The sequence below is a fragment of the Lathamus discolor genome, chromosome 5 (genome assembly GCF_037157495.1).
Source record: "Lathamus discolor isolate bLatDis1 chromosome 5, bLatDis1.hap1, whole genome shotgun sequence".
NCBI classification, from domain to species: domain Eukaryota; kingdom Metazoa; phylum Chordata; class Aves; order Psittaciformes; family Psittacidae; genus Lathamus; species Lathamus discolor.
The window spans coordinates 50,582,007-50,604,497 of record NC_088888.1 but is presented as its reverse complement, the minus strand read 5'-3'; the positions used below and the strand labels follow the sequence as shown (position 1 = coordinate 50,604,497).

At 35.7% G+C, this 22,491-nt stretch overlaps 1 protein-coding gene across 8 annotated transcripts in view; it reads right to left on the bottom strand.

Annotated features, from left to right (window-relative positions):
- The window catches only part of AHI1 (Abelson helper integration site 1), an 87,785-nt gene that overhangs the window by 14,494 nt on the left and 50,800 nt on the right, over positions 1 to 22,491 (bottom strand). For 7 of the 8 annotated variants that reach the window (XM_065680810.1, XM_065680809.1, XM_065680812.1 and 4 more), the window contains exons 20-22: positions 9,173 to 9,231; positions 3,499 to 3,564; positions 1,072 to 1,234 (exon numbers count right to left, since the gene is read on the bottom strand). In XM_065680810.1, the coding sequence (XP_065536882.1) occupies positions 1,072 to 1,234; positions 3,499 to 3,564; positions 9,173 to 9,231 (288 nt within the window). Of the gene's footprint in view, positions 1 to 1,071; positions 1,235 to 3,498; positions 3,565 to 9,172; positions 9,232 to 17,010; positions 17,081 to 22,491 lie in introns of those variants that run through there. The other variant, XR_010613099.1, reaches the window with a different exon arrangement.

Below are 22,491 nucleotides of genomic sequence, written 5' to 3'. Positions count from 1 at the left end.
TTTTTCTTTTCATAGTTGGATAACTGCCTAAAATATTTTGGTTTTGAGAACAACAGGCTATTACTGAAGACTCTTCCAACAGACTGCTCTCTGGCTTATTTTGCAAGGAAAAAAGGAAGGAGAAAATGAACAGGATGTGCAAGGGGATGACAAAGGGGAAGGGCAGTAGTTAAGTTAACCTTAGCTATTATCATCATCAAGTTAGCACAGTGTTATGTACAATTTCTTTTTAGGAAGAAGGCATAAATTCTAGACTTCGCTTTGAAGAGAGGAAGGAACTAGAAAATGGGGGAAGACATCTTGAGAAATGTTGGGTTAAAAGATTTCTAAACACCAGTATAACTGATAGTTTGATAATTTAGTAAGGCAAATGAATTTCTTGTAGCATGCAACCACACACTATGTCCATAAGCTGAATATTAACAACTGTCAGGATACTGAGCATCTTTACATCAGTAGACCCAGTTAGGATGTTTCCTACATTATTTGTTGAGACTCATTTAGCTCTGTATGTTTTAGTTTAATCAAAACTGTTTTATGACAAGGACCTGGAGCAAGTTCAATGCTCAAGTATGCGATTTAACCATTACTGTTTTTTTAAAACTGCATAATGAAATCAACTTATTTGGGAACTGAGCATTCTTCATTAAAGGAGGGGGAACTCAAGAGTTTTGTAAGTATCTGATTAGATCTAATGGACATTGCCTAAGAAAAACCTAACATGTCTGTGAAATGCATTGATGTGTCCTAAAAAATTGCAAGGTAAGCCATGTACCAGGTGGCTATATGAAAGAAGAGACAAGGAATCAATCCAGTGGACTGATAATTAAGCCAATACTATATAAGCTGGAATACTTAACTAACTGCCAATACCCTGCTAAGTCAGGTATGTCAACTTGCTAAGTGGTTAGCTAACTTTATACAATTTCTGCATCACAATAAGTCATCATTATGCCATCTGTGTCCTACATAAATTCATATCTTCAGAACAATAAGCAGTACCGCGTGGTAAAATCTTGGACCATCAGTTAAACCCACACTGGTATACCAGGAAGACAGCGGTAAACTTACTTTCACCAGCCACATAATTAGCTGGAAAATAGCCTTGCTGTCCATTTGCTAGGCTGCCAAACCACCAGTTATCATTATCTTTGTACAACACTTGGATAATGTCACTGCGATGGATGGTTAGCTCATCTGATCGATGCGCTGTGTAGTCATAAAGAGCCACTACCTAAAAGAGAGATAAGAGCACCACAGCTTTATCACAACCATGCCACAGAGAAAAAAGCGCAACATTCACTTCCTCTTGCAGAAAAGCAGCTGAAACCAAAGCTGCACTTTGGTAAAAGCTGAGGCTGTCTCAAGTTTTGCTAATGGGATCAGGGGTGGTGGGAAAGCAGCAGGAGAGGCAAGATAAAGGACTGTGGGATTGTAGAAATGGTTAAGAACATTCAATTCACTAAGATTAGGTTCAAAACAGCAGCTGTTAGTTTTATAAGCAATTTACTTGTAAAGCAAAAGGAAAAAAAACACTTCATGCATTCACTTTCTCAGAATTGTTACACCACCTTCAGATCCCATTCTGTGCGCTCATGAAGCATATGTGTTTGAATAAATACTTCAACAGTATGACAGTTTTACTGAAGGAAAAATTTAGTACAAAAACATCATTGCAATCACTCCAGTTTTTCTTTTTTGTTTGTTTAAAAATAAGGATTTACGTATACAGTGTTATAAATAACTGCCAAAAATACATGTATATTCCGCTTCATATACTAAATTCATTTTTCAATTAAATACAGTGCATCTATACTTTTCTGGAAAAAAGTACTAGTAGTGGTCAACATCATGCATCCTGCATAGAACACATTACCACAAGCTGGATTTCTACCCTGAATATGAAAGTATCACATGTCATTTCTTACTTATTTCCTACATCCTATTTATGAAAATCTGTCCTGATGAATTCAGAGAAGAAAAGGCTGAAATCAAATGAACTGAAAAAAGAAGGGAATTGATTGCTTCTCTCATCATAAGGCAAGAGCAAAATTATGACCTATTTTACACGAAGACCACTGCTCCTCTACGTATACCCTTAACCTCAGATTCCTCTACAAAAATGTAAGTGAAGAGGTCAGAAATGGGGATTGTTAGGAGTGACAGTAGGCTATAGGGGCTTGAAGGAGACAGCAAAGCATGCACTTAAATCCTAAGACTGCTGAACTGCACAGTGTTTTTTATATTTGCGTTTCTATTTTGAGTAAGATAGCCTGTGGGTTATGTGTGTAAAAATAAAGCCAATGTCACTAGTATTTTCATAATTCCACATCACCGATTAAACAGATTAAATCACTTATGAATGGGAAAAGATGGAAATTATTCTACCATTGTAAATTCTATGTGGTAATTTGCAAGCTGGTCAGCATCAAAGAATTAGTATCAGCGTAGTTCTCAGTAGACAGGAAATTCATCTTAATATACATTCAGTAATCCTGAACTTACATAAAGAAGCTAAACAATGAAATATCCTTTATCATAACTCTCCTCCCTGCATGAAGAATGCTAAAGCAGTAATTACAGGTGATGTTGACAATACAGAACTACAGAATAGAATCAAAGTAAAGCACACTAATGAGCATCATAGAGAAACAGTATAGAACTGGAAGCCTGGATGATCATGTCCAGTAAGGGGTGCTCTGACAGTGCCCACTTCAGTTAAGTGACAACAGTTTCCTTAGAATTAGTATAATCAAAACCATGAGGTCACTTAAGGTTAGAAACAAAACAAAACAAAAGTAAAACTAATTATTTGGCAGCATGAAAAACAATGACAGGCAGAGCGACAACTATTTTTTTTTTGTAGCATGCTTTGTAAGATAGTTCTGGTGTAAATTTTTTGGGTTTTTAGCATATATTACAAAAGTTTAGTAACATGGAAACACTGCCAACAATGGTTCAAACCAATCAAGTCCCACTGTGTCTCCCAGAAATAAAAAAAACCCCAAACATAAACCACCCATGCATTCTGTAATACAAGTGGTTTAGCAAGCCTGGCAATTGAAGCAAAATGTGGAAACAGACATTATTTTCTCTGGAGACATATGATCAGAAAATGCCCATAAGGCAATACCAAAAACACACCTTGGGATCAAAGAAGAATGTAAGCCACTCACATTAATGCCCAAAGCAATGGAAATTCTGGTGTGACATTCAGACATTTGTTAAGTTCAGTCTAGGTCCAAGTTCAAGCAAAAAATAAAAATCCATCAAATTGTTACAAAACTATTTTTCAAGAGTGACATAAAACCAGTAATGTAGTTATGCCAGTTATGAACATGCTTCTAAAAATTACAAAAACTAGGGTAGCAAAAATTCCTTGGGATCATGCTGAACAAAAAAATCAAAAAACCCAAAAAACACAGAATGTGCTTTCAAAATGCACAGATAGAGTGCAAGAGGTATAGAAGATACTGCAAAAAATTACATAATGCTTACTGTCTCTTGCCCGAGTGGACAACTGCTTCCTCCTCTCATACCCAGTGCAGGCAGGCATTCATCATTCTAGAAGAAGTTATTTAGAAACTTTAATATGAAGCATTTTGATTAACTATAATTTTGAGTATTTTCATGTTTACTGTAAACCAGTAAGAATTATCACTAATAAGATGCCTTTTTTAAAGAGAAAAAGCAGAAGTGATGTTAAGCAACACAGTAATATTGGCTACGTAGATATTTAGAAAAAGATACTAAATTTTTCAAGTATGTACACTACACTAAAGACAACATTGGGGAAGACACAGGGTTGATGACTCTGCAGTCTAAGCTTGTTTGCATTGCAAACACTGCTGTATAAGTTTAAGAAGGTGTTGCAGTGAGTTTTACCTCTGAACCAGTATGCAAAATATATCACTTACATATAATTGAGAATTTCAGGTTGGTTTTAATAACCAAGACTTTTCATTTAATTCTAATTGGTCTATCTTTACCACTTACTCTTCAGACTTCCAACAAAGTCAAAGGAACAGAAGGTATATAATGCAATAATTTCAATGTGCTTATACCTACAAAATTTGATTTCTGTCAAACAATAGACTTCTTCAGTTGAAAGAAGACTTAAACCAGAAAAATTATGAAAATTCTTAGAGGAACAAATTAGAATAAAGGAAGAGATGGAAGTCCTTTTCTTGTGTTATTTAACTTTTTTCAATGGCCTATTTTCACAAAGGGGAAACCAGTTTCCCCTAGATTTTGTGTGCATCAAAGGATACAAGCTGCAATACAGAATAAAAATATTACACAGCAATTAAAACATTTTAGCAGACAAGAATCAAACGTGAGCTTTGTGAAGTAAACATTTCCACCCGTATCTGCACATTATAAACAACACTTAAATATGAGAATTTCTACCCAATAAACTTCACCTTTTTTATACTTTACAGTCCCTCCTTTAACTATTTTTTTGCATACACTGCCCTTCTCCTACTTTTTTAGAAACATGTATCTAGAATGTATTGCTCCTTCTATATTTTTTTTATTAGGATGATCCAAGGCCCATCATTACTTCAATCCTCAGCAAAATAAATGGCATTCACTAGAAAAGAGATTCTTGCCCTCAGTGTTGTTTTCCTAGCTTAGCTAGGCTTAGCCCATATGGGAAAGAAATAACTGACTGAACAGAGGTTCCATCCACTCTCCAGATTGTTTTGGTATTGCCACAGTAGTTACAGACACACGCAGTACACACAGATGGACACAGTATAAAAGCAAACAGTCACACTGAGTTCTTATCATCTACCAGAACATCCAAGCCTACCACCTAAAGGGTTCTGAGTAATTATGTATATACACAGAGGGGCAGGGGGAAAAGTGTAACTGCCTGATTTGCTAAACAAATTTTGAACAAAGACCGGTGGAGCTGCAGTTCAGAGTGTGTGGCTTGTTCAGTGGTCTACTGGTAGCTAGTACTGCCTTACAGGTTTTAGCTAATTCTCATTTTCAATTCTCAAGATTAAGAGAACTGTGCAAGCAATGTGCTTATTAGCCTGTGGGATGGGAGTGCCTCCTGTTGCTCAAAAATGATTCATCAGAATCATTAGCAGTATTATTTAGGTATCTAGTTCAGGTACTCATGTTGCTCCATTATTGTGTCTCAATCTGTCTCTCTTTTCAATAAAGTATTTATGCACTCTCAAACACTCAACCAAGAAGAGCTTGAAGAAAGCGAGCTGTTGGGAAATAACAAGCTAAAACCCATGAGTCATCCTGAGACTATGCTGAATGCTCTCAGATACTGTGTTAAACTTTTAAGGCAACAACAATCCAAGGAGATTGCTCTTAGAGTGATACTCTGAGTATGTCACAGGCAGCACACACACCCTGCCTCCAGTTGGACAGGGGAATTGCCACAGCTGTCTACCACAAACATAGCTATTGCAAGGCAGCAGAGTTGCCTCTGGCATGCCACACCATCTCAAATAGCGCAACTACCAGCTACACTGCAAGTAACAGCAAAAACTATTGGACTTTCAGTTTAGAAACATCATTTTTTTTTATATTGTGAGGGTGGTGGGGCAGTGGAACAGATTGCCTAGGGAAGCTGTGGATGTCCCATCCCTGGCAGTGTTCAAGGCCAGGTTGGAAGGAACTTTGAGCAACCTGGTCTAGTGGAAGGTGTCCCTGCCCATGGCAGAGGAGTTGTAACTAGATGTTCTTTAAATTCCCTTCTAACCCAAACCATTCTGTGATTCTAGGATTAAGCCACATTTTCAGGATTCCAAAAACGTGACAGACATACTGAAGTGTATGAATACATTGCCCTTAATATAGTGTTAACAATTCCTTTTTTTTTAAGGCAAGACAGAAACTAGTTAAACTTTTTCTCGCATCAGAAAAGATGTGGGGCTACAGTTACGTTCTGAGGAACTGGGCTTTTTGGAAGGCAGACAATCTATGATAAACAGGAACAAAATATTTGCTGAAAAAGCCCATTGTGTTACTCTGATTTTGGTTGAATAAAGCATCATCCTCAGAAGAAGATAAATAGATCCAACAACTGATGCAGAGTTCTAGACCATGGAGTATGATGCTGGTTATCCAACAAGTAAATCCACTTACATAGCCTTAACATTTCTAACACAAAACCAAACAAAAAATGTTTTAAGACAGTCACACAAAAGAGAGCACTGCAGGTAAGAGAGAACTGCAGGTAAACTCATAAATAAGTTGCTGTAGCAAGTGTCACCAATTTCTGCCAATTAAAATGTTTATGGCTTCTTTTTAATTGGGAAGCTTCAGTGATTGTGGTAATGGAGGTTTTGCTTTTATTCATGCAGCTGTATAGTGGCCAACAGGATCTGGTCATTAGATAGTATTTATTCTCTTATGGAGAAGCAGCACTGAGTAAGAACAAGTGATATGTTATTACTGCCATTCCTGTAAAAAAAAAAAAAATAAATCAGCATTTCATTTCTACTACTGAACAAGTAATATTTGAAACACCACAATACCAAAGTTTAAAGAAAAAAATATGGAAAAATGTAGTACTGATGGTTTCATATGCTGCTTCCTCATATGTAAACACACTCTTCATTGTAACAGAATAAACATAGAGACTAAGTCCCACTTCTAATTAGTCATCAACTCTTAATAAATACACTTGGAAAATAACCTTTTCTAAGATCAATTTTAGGCAGACATTGGACTACCCGGATGAACCCCAATCTGTGTGCACACAGGGCCAAAGCCACCCTCCCTTGTTTTCCCATTAGAGTGACAGACTCAGGGACATGAAGAACAACAGCTATTTCTTGGCTGCTGCACAGTATCACTGCTTCTCTCCACTTCACCTCCCTATGCCTGCTATCTGCCAGAATGGAAGAGAAACTGGGAGCATTACTTGTGCAAACACTCAAGTGTAAGACAGGGAATGAGTGTTAAAACTTCTCGTGTCTGTTCAGTAAATCTGTGTCTCAGTGTGGTTCTAGGTTCTGTTTCCTTTTTATTTGTTTTTTAAAGGAGACAAAATAAAACATTAATTTATACTGCTCAAAAAACCCCCACAACTGGCTTAAAAGTGAGATAATATTTAAAACATTTAAAAATTGTATAGAATCAATCTCAGCTTTTACAGTTCTATTGTTTTCATTTTTTCTTATGAACCCAAGGGTTAGAAATTTACTTAATCCTCTCCCCTTCCCTAAGAAGGTCATGCAATCTCTTTACCCCAGTAATTGAAGTTATAAATGAAATGCTAAATAAGCTGAGACTTAGCATAATTGAATATTGTTAGCACTGTCATATTTCTGTTCTTGTTCTCTGGTCTAATAAATTGCCAACAGTATCCTAGCTCAGGACACCTAACTGTAAAAATTTAGTGTATGGGAAACAGAAGTACAAGGATCATATAAAGAGTTAAATTAGAATTATTCTAAAAGTATTAACTGCTAAGAATAATGTATTCTACCTGGGCCTTAATTAATCAGTCTGTAGACACTGCAAAGTTACTTCCTTAGGCTTTAGATGATTACAATCCTTATTTGATTACAGCCCTTCAATATTTAATAAGTATGGGAATCTATAATCTGCCTAGAGGAAAAAAAGAAAACAAAACAAACCCAAAACTGTGCCAGGCTGCATTTTATTGAAACCTGCAATATACAAACACAAAACAGAATTGCAAACACAGCTGCTGCAGTGAAGCCTACAGGGATAACCCTCTCACCCCAACAACACCCCCCTCCAAAAAAAAACCCCCAAAACACCCCTTTCTTCCCCCCCAAAAAAACCCCACCCAAAAAGTAAAGGAAAAAAAAAGGAAAAAAGATCAATTCGGAAGCATGTGAAATATTCCAGCTCCTGAAATTATTCAAAACCTCTTCAATTATTTTTGACATTTGTAAATATGCTATTTTCTTGATATAGACTACTCAGTTTACCTGCACTTATATATATTACTGTATTTATAACAGAAAAAGTAACAAAAATATTCAAAACCTTCATTTAACTCTCTCAGGAAAAAAAAAAATAAAATTATAAATTAGCTGCTACTTAGGATTTTCCAAAAGAGCTGATCCTGTAAACATCTATTGAGCTTGCTGTGATGGAGAACACAAATACTGATTGAACAATTTATACATTTTCCTAAAAATTAGATACTGATGGCTAAAAAATTTAAAATATGGAAACAAGAACCCTTTAGGTCCTAACAAAACGGCAATCTACAACCTAATTTCAAAATTTTTTGGGGGATCCTGTGTATCTTACCAGCCTTCCAGAACTCTATTAATAAATTCTGTTAAATAAGATAGGTCCAAAAAAACCCCTAAGCCAACCCAAACCAAAACCCCAAATCCAAACTGTTAAACACCTATAAATGACCCGAGTTAGTTTACCTTCATTTCTGACATTTCTCTGAAAAATTACCAATAGCAAGCAATTAAGACATAATATTAAAGCATGACAGTCTGTCCATGGGTGGAGGAGGATTAACATCTCCAGTACAAGTCCAGCTTTATAGAGGCACACATATGATCAGTATTCAGAGGTAATAATTGTTCTTCTGTCACTAGTCTCTCCATATGATTTGTGTTTAATCAAATTTTACAAAGTGTATAGTTGGAATTAATGGCATTTACAAATTTGGTTGGATTTTTATTATGGTGATCAGGAAACCAGAAAATAAAGAAAGGAACAAACATAATTCCTAGAAGTTTTCAATCAATATTTAACAGATAAGCAATTAAATACAAGATATCTCTGATTTCACCTGTTATAAAAAGGTGAGGAATGAATAAACAATGAAAACATTGTGCTCCAAATAGGATTCAACTTCAGGTTATTGTCCCAGCATTCTCTCTTTACTTATCAATGCTGGTATTCTCACTAATAATCAAAATCACAGTACTGTGGTTTTAGCTTATTTATTTCTAAACAACAAAAACTAAATAATGAAAAAACACAAAGTTTTAAATTTGCAGATATGTGATTTCACTACCAACTTGCTGCAGCAAAAGCTTATTTGCCCATGTAGACAATTTTCTTGAAGATATCTCTTTTGTGAATAAAGGCAGGATAAAAAACCACTATTCTCTACAGTGAGAACTTGTGAATAATGACATTTCATAGTTAAACATCAATTTAAAAAAAAAAATGCAAAGATAGAATTCCTTACCGTCTGTAGTCTACCCAATAGTGTTCGGCTAAGAGGATTTCCTACTGGGCTGAAACACCCTGTGAAAAGAAAAGGCTGTGAATTTTCTGCTTGTTATCCTTTCCATCGAATAAACCATTTTATTTTAAAATCATTATGTTAGCAGGACATGTTTGACAAAATTCTAATGAAAAGCAGCAGCATCTTTCAGTCACAACTATGCAACCTTCAGTCAGGAACAGTTGGAGGGTTTATTCAACTAACAGACCTGACACAAGGTTAACTAATCCAATATTTCCATTCAAATGATTTGGAGAAATAGCTGAAGCTATGTCCACATGCCACCTCGTGCTCAAAGCTGACACTATTATCTAGGCTGTATTGCTTTTCTCTTCATTGAATTTCTGAGTAATGCATACAAAGTTTTCCAACAAAAACTCTCAAAGGAATTACTTCCTTATTTTATCTGAAAGAATAACTATGTCTATTCAGTAGTTCTCTTTGATCACTGAGTTCCTATCACAACACATCTTGCTGTTTATTTTATTCACTCTCTACATAGTGCACTTGAACAAGTACTTGTAAATTCTTTTCTTTTCAAACTATTATGTTAACTACTAAGCTCAGGAAAATCCTTTCATCATCTATGGATTTATCTTTTTGTTATTGGTCTCCCCAGCTGTATACTTAAGAAAACATCTTAAAAAGAAAAGATACAAAAATCTGAAAACTGTTGAACATGACAGTGAAAAATGCTACTGCTTTGTTGGAAAATGGTTTCTCAAGTATAGAGATGCCAGACAACACAGAGTTAAGCTCACCGTATTTTCTCTGTGAGACACTACATTTGAAACAAGTTTTGTTTTCAAAGAGGAAGAAGAAGTTCTGAAAACTCATTTTTATTTGCCACTCAAAAAACCTACTCTTGAGGAGTCCAGTATCTGAATAAAGAGGACTTTTCAGATTCAGACTTCTAATGTCCTGGCACAGCTCCACAAGGAAGCTTGCACAACTCCCTCTACATTATACTTTCTAAAACCTAGTGGTTTTGACTTTCACAGGAGGTTTATTAAAAAATGTTTAATCATTGAGATAATTTAGACAATTCTAAATAAAAAAGCTGCAAGCTCAAGTAATCATAGTTAAACCATGCTCCTGCAGTTCTTCTGCATGCAAATAATTTCGTACTTGTTAGAAATCCTGTAATAACTGATTCTTCAATTTTGTGTATGAATTAAAAATTTTACGATCTCAATTTCAAAAAAGCTTGTATATATTCTGAAATGCTTAATTCTGAAAGGCTTACTTAAATTTTTATTACTTTTTTCCATCTCTTTTCAGAAGAGATGAGAATAGAAACAAGTTTTCTGAATTCAACCCCTAGTCAGTAGACCTGAAGCTAACCTTTTTACAAATAAGCTAGCTGCTAAAACATTTATTCAGCACTAACACTAAAAACCAGTGGGCATATTACTCCTCTTAGTATTGTTATCTACATACTCATAGAGTTCCAAAGCAAGCCGCTACAGAGATAATACTACATATGGATATACTATTGCATACAAGTGTTATATTAATTTCTTGATAAATAAATCCCAAACTCAAGACCAATAAGATGTATGTGTAATAAAATATTTTCTTCTTTAGACAGCTTAATATTCTACTATAGGATTTTCAATTTGACCATTGTAGTGTTGTGCCAGCTCACACAAACCCATTTTAAGAAAAAACCTATGTAAAATAAATTATTAAAATTGCTTGTTTTGAAAAATTTTCAAACTTGCATTAAAGTAAATATTAACTTTTTATCAGTAATTTTATCAGTAATTTTATCAGTAATATCATTGATGTTCTTCTTCTAAGGAAAAGATGTATTTCCTCCAAGTACTTCTGGACTGTATGTTTTTGTATGAGTACTTCTGCGCAGTCTCTATATTTAGCTGCTTGCCAGGTGAAAACTTTATGCTTAGACTGATATCCCCAATTAAGCCTCAATAAAGGGCAGTGTGGACCCTGTTCTGTGGCAAGCATAGGAGAGACAGATTTGTAGCTCAAAGACATAAAGGAGTACTGTACTGAATTCTAGCAGCTGGCACTGGTTCTAACTTAGCGCTTTCCACGACTAGAGCCTTCGTCCAAAACAAACACGAAATTCTTATTACTTCGCTTGAGGTGTAATAACTAAACAGACCACATTACACTTGGGTTCAAATATTCTGTGCTCCACAGAGCCAGTGCTATTTAGTAATATTGAGCATGCCTATTGGTTACCTCAAACTAGCCTTTAGTGTTATCTGTTAGTAGTTTTCAGTCACTACGCTTCTGTTTAATAGCTCCTAAATTTAGAGTGGTCATACTAAAAAAAAAAACAACAACAAAAAAACCCCCAGCAAACAAACAAAAAAACAACCCCAAAACCCAACACAAAACAAATCACAACAAAACCTGCTCAAATATTCCTCATTCACAAAACAAGGTCCATTCAGCAAGCAAGGGAATACCCATCCCTTCTTTCTCAAATGATGCAGTAGATTTTTAAAGCAATTTTACACACTATTAGTTTGACAGGGTTCCATGCTTGATGAAGCATGTAATTGTTACTGAGCAGGTGTGACAAACAGCCTCAGCAGTGCCTGCTTAGGTTCTCTCTGATCCAGCCTGTGCAAACTTTTCAACTATTACAGTGAGGTAGTGAAACTGAGGTCACGATTACAGAAGGACATTTCTACTTCATTCAAAAATGTTTGTAGGACACCGTGAGCTGTGAGGACTCTCATTTAGCCTGAGCTTATATAAAGCTCATTAAATCCATTCTAAGGTCCAACCGGAAAGAACCACACCCAGGTTTATCTGTCTTATCTTAAAGATGCTTCAGAATCACTAGTGAAGAAGCATTTTTATTCGTTCAGAAGGTTTACTTGAACTCTCCAACAATCTTCTTTAACAGCATTTTCTGTCTTCATAAAACCCTGTACACCTTAAGAAGCTAATATTCCCTATGAAAGGATTAACATCTGAATTACTGTATTTCCTATTACTCTGCATTGATTCTTCAGTGGTCTCCTTTATATGGAATTTCACATGAGAAGGATAATTTCTTTCTAGAAGAACCCACTGCTATTGTCTAAATGCAGTGTTAAGATGACTCAAACAGATATGCTGTTGCTTTTTCTCAAATGATCAGAATGTTCACATGGGCAAAATTTAAAAGCAGTACAGCTCTTTTTATAGTCCACATAGTCCTCTTGCTACAATTCTCTTGGGAGCCCAAACATGCTGAGTTTAGGTAATGCCTACTCAAGAACTGGTATCTTTTGAAAAATAGCATAGCTGTCTGCCTTGAGAGGGAGTCTGAAACTGTATTAGTTTCCTGTACAATTTGAACAGTGAACTGAAAGTCTATCCTTAGTTCCCCTGGGTCCCTTCAGGCAATATATCCTGTCAGTATGATTACAACTAGAGAGAAGACAGAAATCAAGTTAGCTGTCCTTCCGTTCCAAACACGTCTGTACTACCAAGTTCCAAATTTTACTGCCTGCTTTCTCTGCTCTAGGTAAGCACATTAATCTAAAGTGATCAAATTCTAAATAGCTGCACTGAAATATACAGGAAATTGATGAGTTCATTTCCAAACAGATTAAACTTATATAGAAATTTATATGGTAACAGCAACAATGCCCCAAAGTAGCACTTGTTATGTATATAACAAAATGATTGTTATATACACATATATGTTATACATAATTATGGATAATAACATAATATGTAACACAATATGTATGTAACAACAATATGTATATAAACATAATTAAGAACACTTCCTTTCAAGTAACACCATCTTTAGCTGTTATATGTTTTAAATTAGTAGCAAAAAAGCTAGAATAGGGAAAAACCAGGTCCTTCTAGGAAGCCGCATAATTCCACTATTATCCTATTGGAGTGTCTACAGTCACCTAATATTAAATGTTTATGTGAAAAAATCCTCTTCTAAATAGAGGCTGAGAGAACATTCATTACAAAATTTATGTTTTAATTAACTTTTCAAAAGAAGGCTTTTTCTCCCTTCATGAAATGCTATCGATAAATTAATTCTTTTATTAATAAAGGTACTTGTGCATCATAAATCTCCAAGGATTCCAGTCTCATGGAATCTACAGTTAATGAAATCATTGAAAAGTTCATTCTGGAAAATCCTCAGAAAAATCACAGAACACCAACAAACAAATACATAGCTAATAAAACTGGAAAAATATACTATTCAGACATTTCTGTGATTAACCCCTCTAAAGCATGCAGAGAAAAAAAAATAATCTTACCTATTCCAGTTCCAGATTATCCTGGTTTTGAGTTTCAAGTTTATACTAATTATTAACACCTAAAAAACCCACAGACAAATCCTGACAGACCTGAAAATAAATTCTCTCTCTAAGAAACAGTATTTCTTATTGCAGACATTCTTATAATTTATATTGTGGCAACAGGGCATAGTTAAAATACACCCAAATAAACAACAAACACTGGGAAAAAAAAAAGTCAGCTCAGATACGAGGTGAATTATATGCATATCAGCTCAGTTCTTGTCCCACTTATCTTCTGTGGCTTCAAAACTGCTCCCAGCAAACAGAATTATGTTCTCAGCACAGTCACCTACTCAGAAGTATGGCCTTTGTGATGAAAGGATTGTAGTATGCTGTATAATCTGTACTTCAGGATTCCAAGCAAAGTGTTGAGGTTTTTTATTAAAGTAAAATCTTTCAGAGAAGTATTACTCAGTTCTTACTGTAATTTTTCAAGCTAAGTATAAGAGAAAGAAGCTAATTTTGTAATTATATATTTATCTTCCCTTAAAGGCCTTATCCTCACAACAATTATGCTTTAACAGATCAAACAGAATTCATTAAATAAAGACTGTTTATACACTGGGTAAGAATCTGTTTTCTTTTACTTGAACACAGGATAACAAATACTTTCAAAACCCAGTGCAAACATTTTCAGATGGAGTTCACATAAAATTAAAGGAATGGATGCACCCAGACAAAGTACACAAGTGTACCTTTTGTTTACTAATAGCCAATGCTGTAAGCGAAAACCCACTTCAACTTCTGCTCTGCATAACTTAGCCTAACACCTACTATTTTTAACATATTCCAAATTGAACTGGAGAATGGATAGGACCAAAATGTATTGAAAACTGTTTAAATGAAGTTTAATCTATATCATAGCTTATGAAACTACGTTAGAACACAGTCGGCTGAAGGTAGAGCAAGAAAACTACATTGAAAAGCAGTTCAAAGTGAGACAAGGAACACAGCATTTTCAGCATTCTTCCTAAAATAGTTATCCTAATACGATGCCAAAGGAAATGGTTAATTCTTTTAAGAGTCCATACCTTGCAAGCCACTTAAAATGTGTATTCTCAAAATAGATGGTTCTCACATACTATGTTTAAGTTTATGTAAAAAAGCACTGTGATGGCATCACTGCTGAATGCAAAGGACTTCTACAAACAGCCATTAGATTCTTGCAATGCATTCTGCACTGATATAAGTCTACTCAATGTCAGATGAGCCCATGCTCATCACTAGCCCTTTCCTTGTCTTTTCCCCACCTTTTTCTTTTATCAGAGAATCTGGAAAAGAACTATTTCCTCGATGTCGTTCTCATTTTCTAAGTGGGGTTACAATCTATCCACTTAAAACAAGAACACAAAATCTATAGGACAATAAAATCCCTCCCTGTTTACTGTATTACTTTCTATAAGTTCTATAGAGAAACTTCTGTTAATTTATGTTACCAGTCAGATATGACCACTGTTTTCATGTCATGTACACTTTAAAAAACGTGAAAGAGTAGCCTTAGTGGTACTGCTGCCAGATGTCACTCCTCCAGTTACTGATGAGACTGATTTAGATGGCAATGACAAAACAAGCTCTCCCTCCCCAGTTAAGCCAAAACAGAGATATGCTGATAGGTGGGAAAGCATTACTTCTTTTTGTTTCCCTTTCCCATCCCCAATAACACAATGAAGACTTGTAAACTCACAAAATACAAGAAATTTGGAAACTTACATCAATAGATCAGGCCATGGCTGCTATTCAAAATACTATGCTATGCAGAAAAGTCTGCAAAGAAGAATAAGCTTTCAATGAAAAAAGTGCAGTATTTACCCTTTTAGCCAATTATTTTACTAAATCCTGGTATTAAAAAAAGTTACCCAGAAAAGTAACTCTAGGGAGTTACGTAATTTAGTACCATGCAGTTTCACAATATTGCTGCATCTTCTTTTACACCAGCTCGTGATTTTTCCAGTAGATGTCCCTACTCCAGATATTCAGAGAACTCTGGCATCTCAAACCATGAGTCAGTCAGAGTCTTCCTAAACTGAGACAGACAACTGGTCTAGTGTGCTTAAAAAGATTATCTTTCTTATCCAAAGACTGGCACAGTTATCTCTAGTTACTGCATCTGGTTGCCTCTGATTCCCCAACCCAAATGACCAAGCACACCCTTGCAGCAGAGCTAAGTGAACACCAGTGCAATGGAACGGAGCAAGGCTTGAATTCACACCTGTAGATCCACAGACAGATACCTTCGCTATAACACCAATTCCAATCCTCATATGAGATACCTCAGAATCAGGCAGCACTAACATGAAAAAAACACTATGCTGCTGGCAGTGCCATATCCCACAACATAATTATATCTACCATCAGCCAAAAGAATGCGTAGAGATATTCATTCAAGGTTAGCCATCATTTTCATTCCTGTTTCCAGGTGTACAAGGGCAACAACATATATTTGCTCTGAATCTTAGAATAATCCTCCTGAAGGAACTTTGGAGATAGTCTCTCACTGGCTTGGAGAAGAACACTGTTTCATACAAACACATTTATCCTGTACTTAGGCACAGTGAACAGGCAGAATTTGGCCCCTATTTACAGAAGGTATAATGAAGTAAAAACTATTGCATCACAAAAACAATTAAAAAATCCAACTTTTTAATTAGAGATTAAAATCAAATACATTTAGCAGCCTACACACCCACCTAATTATTTCTGAGTAATCTTATCAAATCATCATCTTACATTTTTCTTGCAAATGTTAAGTTTCTGCCGTACCATATATAAACAATGCAAGTAGTAGCACGTGTCCCAGGCATTCTTTTGAAGTAAAGAACACTTATTGAATTCATGCTAATCAGGAATGTGCTAATTTATGACAATCTCTAACGTTACATCATAATGGCAGCAGATAGAACTGAAAATGAGCAGGGGGTATAGTATGCAGTTGTTTCTTTCTACAGTGTAGAGAACAGAAGGTGACTACAGCAAACATCAATAAGCCTGTACAGATATCATCAGCATTCTGAAATCAGATTGGCAATATTATTTACAAGTTCTAGATAGCCGATAAAAAAGATGTAAGGAAAATGCAGACTATGACGCATACTTTGTATTAATAAGAGTTATTTTTCTTCCAGTAGTGCAGATATCCCGAGAAAGTCATTATTAGTTTTGCTAAGCTGACCAGGACTATTCAAAAGCAAACAAACTAAAACAAATTCGAGAAGAAACTTATTTTACATTCTATTAAATAAAGCTTGTGGTATTATACTGCTTCATGAAATAGAAAAATTGCAGTCCCTTAGAGTTAGGGATGCACCGAAGTAGCAACCTTCACTTTTAGGTTTTCTAATATTTTTGCTTCCGCATTAACTTATCCTCCCTGAATCAGAGGAAATGAAGCTCTCAAGCAGGATTTATGCTTATATATTCCCTAAAAATATGTAGTACAGTTTAATTATATTTATTAATGCAGTTAATTTCTGTGTGATACAATTAAATAGAATTAAACTCTACCTGCAACTCTAGAAGTCAGATGTCTACTGACCTCAGGAAGTTTACTCATGTCTTCAAAAAACACACTTGACTAGGGATAAAAGACAAAGAATAGAAGTTACACCAGGAAGGAAAACAAAGCAATTTACTTTGCATTCCACAACTGAAATTCAGCAATGGCTAGTTACTCCTAGTTACTTAAACTAAATTAGCCTGTTGCTCTACAAATGGAAAGCTGTAAGAAAACATGCTTAGAATATCACAAATACTTTTCAAAATCAGCCCTTAAAATTTCTGCAATGCATAGCTTTCTCAGCTAAGAAAAAATAACTAGTTACTGCATGAACTACTGAGTTTCTGCATTACTCAGCAGCCTCTGAATGTCAAATCAAGTCTTGACTGAAACCCAAAAAAATATAAAAAAATAAAATAAAAAAAAAAAAATATCTTGAAAGTGCTTGAAGAACATATGTACTATTTCTAGGGAAAAAAAGTCAGCTTGATATTTCAGGTCTTTGCCATGACCAGAATAACTACTAGTTTGCACCTAGCCTACTTTCTCCATTAAACTAGCACCTTCAGCTAGTACTGAATATTCATTTTAAGAAAATATTACCAAAAAAATTCCATGACATTTCCAAACAATTCATACATTATTAATCTGAGAAATGCAGTGTCATCAGCAGACACTAAATCAGGAAACCATTTAATAAGACTTTTAATATAGTCTAAAATCAAGAGAATAAATAAAAAAAGTCAATAGCAGACACACTTCTTGTATATTCAGAAATAGAAAGCTATGTCTTTAAAATACATTCCTAAGTTTACTTTCCATTTGCATAGTTCAGAAACGAGATCGGTCAGATACTTCATGAGAACATGAGTACGGTGAAACCAGCCTACCACAAGTGAGTTTTTGTGCATGCATGCTTTCAAGTTTTCAGACAATTTATGAACAAACTACTCTGAGAAACTACTACATTTTTCTGTTTATCAGGGATTAGATCATATACAAATAAGTAAATCCTTTCTAATTAATTTCGAACTGTATGGAAATAAAACAATGGCCTGTAGCAAATTTGGTAACAAAATCTTAATACATGTCCTTGTGAATATATGACAAAGCTCTTGAGAATAATATTGGCATCATCCATTGTAAAGAAAAATATACTGAAAACTTAAGCCCAACATTAAAGCAACACACTGCAGATCCAGTTGAGCACTAACTTCCACAATGCTGATTTTTCAGATTCATTCACCTACAAGGTCTGCAAAGTTCTCTATAATGCAATAGCCACCTGCTACTATTTTTACATCAGTGGATTTTTAGAATGCTCTCTAGAAAGTACCACTATTGTTATCCTCTCAGCCTTCAGCCATCATGCAAGTACTCCATCAGAAGCTACAACTGGTTATACAAATACATGGATATCAAATGTTATGATACGTTGGAGAACATAAAAAAGGATTACTTGGCCATTAAGGGCCACCTTCTAGCAGGAGACTCTAACCCAAGAAATATCACTTGACAAAGAGCTGAGAGCAATCTGTTCTAGACAGATTTTTCTTTGGGTCTTAGATGGAGGATATGCAAAAATTAAGCATGGAAAGGAAAACATTTGCAAAGAACATCTTAGGAGGCAATACTCCCTTTCATTTACAAAGTGGTACCTGATCTGAGGAGAGGTCAAAGACAGAAAACCAAGACATGAAGGTTCATAAAGATGGACTCTGCCCAGCTTTGGGCCAAGACCACATTTCCACAACTCTGGATATCCTTGAGAGAACAGACATCTCTCCAAGGTTCAGTCTGCAATGCAAATCACTGCAGCTGGTATGTAGGTTTCTTCAAAACTGACTTATTTGCCAACTGCTACAGATATTTGTTTCTTCAAAAGGACCAAACAACTGTACAAAACACAGGAAACTGTCTAGCAATATATGTCTCAATAGCCTTGTTCGCATAAAGCACACAGTTGTTAAATTTTCCTAGATGGTTTTTGCACATCTGCATGTGCCAAATTGTTAAGAACTGGTGATACAGATGACCCTGGAAACACCTTGTTTTCTTTGTGGGATTCCTGGAACTTACCCTGAAAATTATTTGGTTTGGTAAGAAAAGCTGATTTGGAGGAAGACTTTTAATTTCAATTGCTGAAGATCCTTTAGACATATGAGTAGACAGAAAAAGATGCAAGTGTCCTTTGTGCTCCTCAGCACAAGAACTTTCCAATAAACTACTGTTAAAGGTGCACATAATGTGATATAGATGCGTATTAAGTGGGCACTCCACTGCTTCTTATGCTCTACTGTTGGATAGCGATAATGAGAAATTTGGTGAAAAAATTCTCAAAATATTTTCTGCTACTGAGCACTTCATCACATGAAAAGATCTTCAACATATATTGAGTATATTTTATTATTTGGCATATTAGCTGCAGCAGTCTGCTTCTTTTGACTAGTCAGGCTCTGAAAGGGTTTCAGAAAGACCTGTATCAACATGTGTCACTGCAACACCCTTCAGCTAATCTGGAAAAAAAAAAAACCAAACAACAAACAATCAATGACGCACCAGATGCTAGCATAGACAGCTGAAGTACAGACAGTGGTCCTTTATCAAAACAGAGACATTAACAGGATAGGAAAAGATTATGTGATATCTAGAAGCACATGGGGATACTACATACTGGAATCAATCTTCAGATGAGACACAGAGTTTCAAATACTACCAGCTACACAGTTGCAGAACAACTGCCCCAGCACACCTGAGCGAAGTCTGGGGTCATATGAGCAGGAAAGACTGTAGAAGAGGTTTTGTTTGAATTTGCCTGTGTGTCATTTGGATCTTTTTCCTCTGGCTGAGAAGGTAAAAACTGCAGAAACTGAGCCCCAATTGTGAGGAGAAAAGATGAGGAAGAAACCTGTGCAATCTGTTCCTTCAGTGGAGCATGCTGTAAGGTTGCAGAAAACACCCAAATACAAGTTTTCAGGGCAGAGTTTTAAGGTAATTCTACTGCCCCAGATGAAGCCAGCAAGCAATGTGTCACTGTTCCTTACAACCTCCAGTGAGCAAGAAAGCAACCTAACAGTGAGAAGGCATGCTCCAGAGAAGCTTTCATTTCCGCTGGATCAAAGCATCACGTTTAGGCCAGTTCTGTAAACAATATCAAGTCCCTAGGTTGTATGACAATAGCAGTGTGTAAACTACACACCCAAGAGAGGCCTTCACTTCTCTGTACATGCCTGCTGCTTTCTCAATGCTTTCCCAAGCCACCATCCTCTAGCATTAGTGTCTATAGAACCAACACAATCAGTGTCAAGCTACATTGGTATCACAGTCTACTGCAGACCATAATACGGACCACAAATACCTTAAGTTAATTTGAAAGGTGTTCTATCAATAGAATGAGTCATGTGAAGAAAGCCCGTCATTGAACTTGGTGCTTCAGCAACAACGATAACAGTTGCATATGAGCCCATAAAAGTTTAGTTATTTCACACAGATAAAGATCTACCTACAGAATTAGCAAGAGTTTTTAAAACAGTTGGAAGAGTATGCATGTATACCACAAAAATGGTGGATTGTATATCTTAGAAACACATTTTTTAAAAAAATTGTAATTATTTTATATTTAATTATTTCAATTTAATAATCTTAATGAATTTTTAAATTTACTTGGGTTTTGCTCACTTGTCAAAACCAGGAATGAAGACTAAGGACCTAGGTCTCCTCCCAGGAGGGGGAGATACCTCCCGCCTGTGCACCATGGCTGCTACTTGGTCTTCTGCCCAGTCCTCAAAGCTCCTCTGGAAATGGTAGTAACAGAAGGATTGGAGCAACACAAGGAGGGAATCAATTTCCTTCCATCTTACTCAATCCTACTTATTGCTGTACAGACAGCATGCTTGCTGAACCTGAACTGCTAGAAAGGGAATTGATACTTTACTGCACAGCCCTTGGGCAGAAAAATTGTTTCCACCTCTAAAACCAGGCAGAACTGCATTTAAGCATGCACTCTGTCAACACTTGGGTTTGTGGCTCAACAGCTCAGAAATTACAGACAAGCTCTGTGAGGGTGGTGAGGCACTGGAACAGGTTGCCCAAAGAAGTGGTAAATGCTCCATCCCTGGCAGTGTTTAAGGCCAGGCTGGACAGAACCTTGGGTGACATGGTCTAGGGTGAGGTGTCCCTGCCCACGACATGGGGGGTTGGAACAAGATGATCTTAAGGTCCTTTCCAACCCTATTCTATGATTCTATTTGAAAGCACAGACAAGCTCAGACTGAAAATAGTTAACAGGACCTCCCTACTTAGGAATTAATTAGATTTGGTTGGTTTAGGATCCACATAATTGAGAAAGTAAGGGCACACTTGGGCCAAATCACTTTTGGCAGAGTCTTTCCTCAGTACTACGTCACACCCTGATTTTGCAATCTATATCCACCGCTGCCAAACAGAGAGCAATGCTTCATTTAATCCACACCCTTATATAATTTAGCTGAGAGTACTTCCTTTAGCCTGAAGGCACAGCAGTAATTACCCTAACATACACCAATTTCAAGTAAATATAAATGGTGTTCTTTTGATAAAGATTTTGGAATCTTCAAAGATTGCTGTTATTGTGCTCTGTATTTAGCGTAATTTTTAGTGAAATATTTTAATTAACCTGCCTAGAACATGAAAAAGAACATATAATAAAGGAACATGTGTATCTTTGATCTCAGTATAAACAATTCTAGCAAGTTTAACCAGAAAATACAAACTCTTCTGACATTTATAACATCTTATCAATCAGATAGAGGAAAGTGGATAACCAACCTTTTAAAACAGAAGAACTAGATTAACATTAATGACAATGGTTTTGCCTCTGTGTCTTTACTATTGTGTTTGAACATTTTTGTGGTTAGATGAATCTATTTATACAGCTTTTGTTTTCAAATTAAAAAATAACTTTTACTATTAATTTTACTTTTTAAAAATAATTTTACTTTGAAATAGTAATTTTAAATTCCTATTAATTTACTATTAATTTTATGTGGATCCTAAAGGTCCTGTATTTGTGCCTTGAGCCAAAACTCTGGCATTGGTGTTGGTGGCCCAGTAAGACCACAGAGCTCCGAGGAAGTTTTGCCCTGCAGAATCAATCACATAAGCTGCTTGCAAACTATGGTGAGGGCACACCTGTGTCTTGGTACTCTTAATTTTTATTTACTGCTAATGATGAGGGCAGAGATGGCTCTAGTGACTGAGCTGAAAGAGTAGGATCAGGGAAATACATACAAAGGTTGGCTGCAGATGTCTTCATATTCTGTTTTCATTGAAGAAACTAAGACACGGTTTCTTTGAAATTTAAATGATTTTAAAATTGAAATTTGAATTTTAAATGGTGAACCAGAAAGGCATAAAAAAATTATCTTGTGATAAAATGGTTTTATTCTTTTAAAAGAAAATTAGCATTCAGAAAAAATATTTTAAAGTTGATCTCTTTTGCACTTCTGCTA